The 3,437-nt window shown below is 64.9% G+C and overlaps 1 protein-coding gene across 1 annotated transcript in view; it reads right to left on the bottom strand.

The window, feature by feature from the left end:
- The window catches only part of PLPPR3 (phospholipid phosphatase related 3), a 5,608-nt gene extending 2,185 nt beyond the window's left edge, over positions 1 to 3,423 (bottom strand). The window contains exons 1-4 of the mRNA XM_029916334.1: positions 3,292 to 3,423; positions 2,907 to 3,027; positions 111 to 296; positions 2 to 37 (exon numbers count right to left, since the gene is read on the bottom strand). Of these exons, the coding sequence (XP_029772194.1) occupies positions 2 to 37; positions 111 to 296; positions 2,907 to 2,981 (297 nt within the window). The 5' untranslated portion in view covers positions 2,982 to 3,027; positions 3,292 to 3,423. The remainder of the gene's footprint in view (position 1; positions 38 to 110; positions 297 to 2,906; positions 3,028 to 3,291) is intronic.
- Positions 3,424 to 3,437: the final 14 nt, after the last annotated feature.

Here is a 3,437-nt window from a genome sequence, read left to right on the forward strand (position 1 = left end):
ACTGCAGGCAGTACAGCAGGCCCTCGCCGACCATGATCTGCCCGACAGGGAGGCGCTCAGCACGGCGTCCGGCCCGCCGCCCGGCCCGCCCGGGGGCGCCGGGGACTCACCGAGGCGGCGGGGGCGGCGAAGGCCAGGCTGAGGAGCATGAGCAGCGGGATGAGCTCCTCGGCGGCCCCCACGTAGGGCATGGAGAGCGTGCGGTCGTAGCACTGGAAACCCGCCTTGGCCGGCTTGAAGAGGTCGGTCAGCTCCAGGAAGTACAGGGACACGATGGAGGACGCCACGATGGGCAGCTGCGGGGGGCGGCGGCTGCAGTCACCCACCCCTGCTCACCCGCCCGCCGTCCCCCGCCCTTTGGCCGTCTGTCCGTCTGTCCGCCCATCACACCAGCCCTCCGGCTCGCTCAGGCTGCAAGCAGCTGCCGGACGCAGATTTGGGTGGAGGCGACTCCCCGGGACCCGAACCTTCCCTTCCGCTCCAAGGGTCTCAAACCCAAGCACCCACAGGGCACAGGGTGGGCCGGGCACTGGGGGACCACGGTGAGCAGGTGCCCGAGGGGGCAGGCTGCCTCAGGAAATGTCCATCTCCATTCGACGGACCAAGAAACAGGCACGGATGGGGCCCACGCAGGCCTCCATGTTAACTTGTGCCTTGGACAGCACCTTGGCCTCTGTCTAGCCCTAGCCGGAGGTCCCCACGGGGAAAACTGCCGAAGCTGGGTTTGCGGGAGCCGAGCTCTAGTCCAGGGAGCACTTTAATTAAGTGCCCGCTGCATGCGGGAGTAAGACCCCAGGCAGGTATGTGGAGGGGTTCTCAGCCGCCTGCCCAGGCTTGAACCCTGGCTCCAGCGATTCCGTGCCTCAGTTTCCTCAGCTGAAAACAGGAACAAGAGTGACCCGCTCCCTGGTTGAACTTGGGACCGGATGAGCGAGTGGACGGCAAGGACCAGCCTTCAGTCAACATTAGCTGATGGTCCCTCCTCCAGGGTCCTTCGGGAAAGCAGGCCGAGGCGGGCAGAGCACGGGCGGGCCGCGGGCCGGGGCTGGGGCATGGCCTGGGCGCGGCAAATCCACTGCTTCGGCAAGAGGGCCCTGCGGTCCGTGCTTCTGACGTGCCCTCACCGCACTCCGATCTGCCCCCGGCTCCTCCCAGCCGGGCCACACTGGGGGCTGACCGCCCAGAGGGTCTCTCTGTGCCCCCACTTCTCCTCATGTCCGGAGACCGTCACCCAGAAACAGGAACCCCGGGAGCGTATTGGGCCCGAAGGAAAACGATCCACGGACGGGACGTCCTGCCCAGGGACTTAACGTGTGTGTGTAAACACGTTTATGTAAGACTCACGTAAGGGAAACTCGGGTCGGAGCACGCCCACAGCCCTGCATCAGGCGGGTGGGCCGAACTCCAAACGCCGCTGGCGCAGACAGTGCGGAAGCACCGGGGCCTCCGCGGCGGGACACCGGAGTGTTTCCTGAGTGACCAGCCCTGCTCCCCAGGGGGTGTCTGCAGAGACACCCCCTCTTGGCTCATGGAGGGACACACCAAAGGGCTTTCCTTACAGGGGCGTCCGTGACACAAGCAAAGGCCAGGCGGCCCGTGAGGGCCCAGCTCCGTGGGGACAGGGACTAGGAGCTCGAGTCCTACGCTGCAGGGGGAAGGGACGGGGTGGCCGTGAGTAAAGATTTCCACTGGAAATAAGCCAAGAGCAGAAACTGGTCTTAAAAGGTAGTGGGGGAGGGGGTACAGATTTGATTGACTCCGGGGCGTGTGGGACACTTTCTGGAAGACCCCAGGTGAGAGTGGGGTGACGCAACGCAGGAGCGAGCAAGGACCTTGAAACCCCGAGGTATACGCTACTGTCACAGGGATGTAAATACTAATGTGACAAATGGATTTCCTGCCTGTGCCTGGAGCAGCCCCCGGCTCTGTGACTGTGCGTGGGCGGCTGTTTGCTCAGGAATGGGGACCCCACTTCTCCACCCACACCCTGCCTGGACCCCTTAACAGAGAGGGGCTTTCCTGGCAGGTCAAGTGCAGGTAAAGTGGGGGAGACTGCAGCCACAGAAACGTTCAAGTAGGTGCCAAAGCGTCTGTCCCCGGATGGGTGTCACCCGTGCCCTCGTCAGCACTTACAAGTAGGTGCCCAGGAGCTGCATTTATTGAGTTTTATATATTTTTTTAAATTTTTCTGACATTTATTCATTTTTGAGAGAGACAGAGTGCAGGTAGGGGAGGGGCAGAGCGAGAGGGAGATGCAAAATCTGAAGCAGCTCCAGGCTCAGAGCTATTAGTACGGAGCCCGACTCGGGACTCGAACCCACGAGTGGTGAGACCATGACCTGAGCTGCGGTCAGATGCCCAACCGACTGAGCCCCTGAGGCGCCCCGTTAAGTTACATTTTTCTAAACATTCACAGAGCCCCCACTCTTCTGTCAGAGGACTTCTGGAAAGGGCACCAGCCTCCCCACCCCACCCCACCCCCTCCGCCCTTAGCAGAGGAGGGAGCTGAACTTGAACCTTCAGGCTTCACAGTCCACTTGCTGGATGAAGTCCCAGCATCCCCCCAGCCCCTTCACGGCCCCCCTTCACCGCCCGCACCTCCAGCCCCTCAGCCCCTCCTGCTGAGCCACTGACCCCTCCCCCCCACCCCGCCCCGCGCTTTGCTCCGGCCGCTCCAGCTGAGCCACTGACCCCTTCCTCCGTCTGAAGATCCCACTCCGCAGCATTTGCCCTTCCTCAGCCTCTGGAACTCCTACTCATCCTGCACAGCCCGAGTCCCCTGGCCCCTCACCAGGCACCCTCGCTGTGCCCGCCCCTGTCCTTCAGAGCGGTAGTGCCCGAGGCGGATGCAACAGAGGCCTCTGCCCCGCCCCCACCAGCGCGGACCCCCCCCCCCACGCCCTCACCTCCACGAAGTAGAAGCAGGGCAGAAGCGTCATGCTGTCCTTTGGGGTTTTATTCTTCTCCTTGGTCGCGATCATGGTGCCGCGCGCTCCACAGGCCGTGGTTGCAGGGGACAAAGACGCGCTGGAGGAGAAGAGGCGCGGTCTGAGCCCTTGGGGGACCCGACGCCCAGCGCCTGCGGGGGAGGGGCGGGCAAAGACGCGCCAGAACCGCCCAGGGAAACTGAGGCTCGGGGAGAGGAGTGTCCCCGCGGCCTCCCCTCCGCGTACTGCGGCCCAACCCAACAACTCAGCTGCCAGGCGTCCCCACGCCCCGCAGGGGGGTCCGCAGGGGCCCGGCAGAGGGCGGGGCCTGCCTGGTTTAGGAGTCCCCGGCGGGGGTCCTTACCTGCGTCTGGGCGGGTGGGCCCCGCGGGGTCGGGGAGGGCAAAGGGAGGGTCCCGGCGGCCGGAAAAGGGGTGCGGCCCGGGCCCTCGGCCCGCAGGCCCCTCACCTGGCGCGCGGGCGCTCGGAGGGCGGAGCCGGCTGGCGCGC

This window comes from Suricata suricatta, chromosome 12 (assembly GCF_006229205.1).
Source record: "Suricata suricatta isolate VVHF042 chromosome 12, meerkat_22Aug2017_6uvM2_HiC, whole genome shotgun sequence".
NCBI lineage: Eukaryota > Metazoa > Chordata > Mammalia > Carnivora > Herpestidae > Suricata > Suricata suricatta.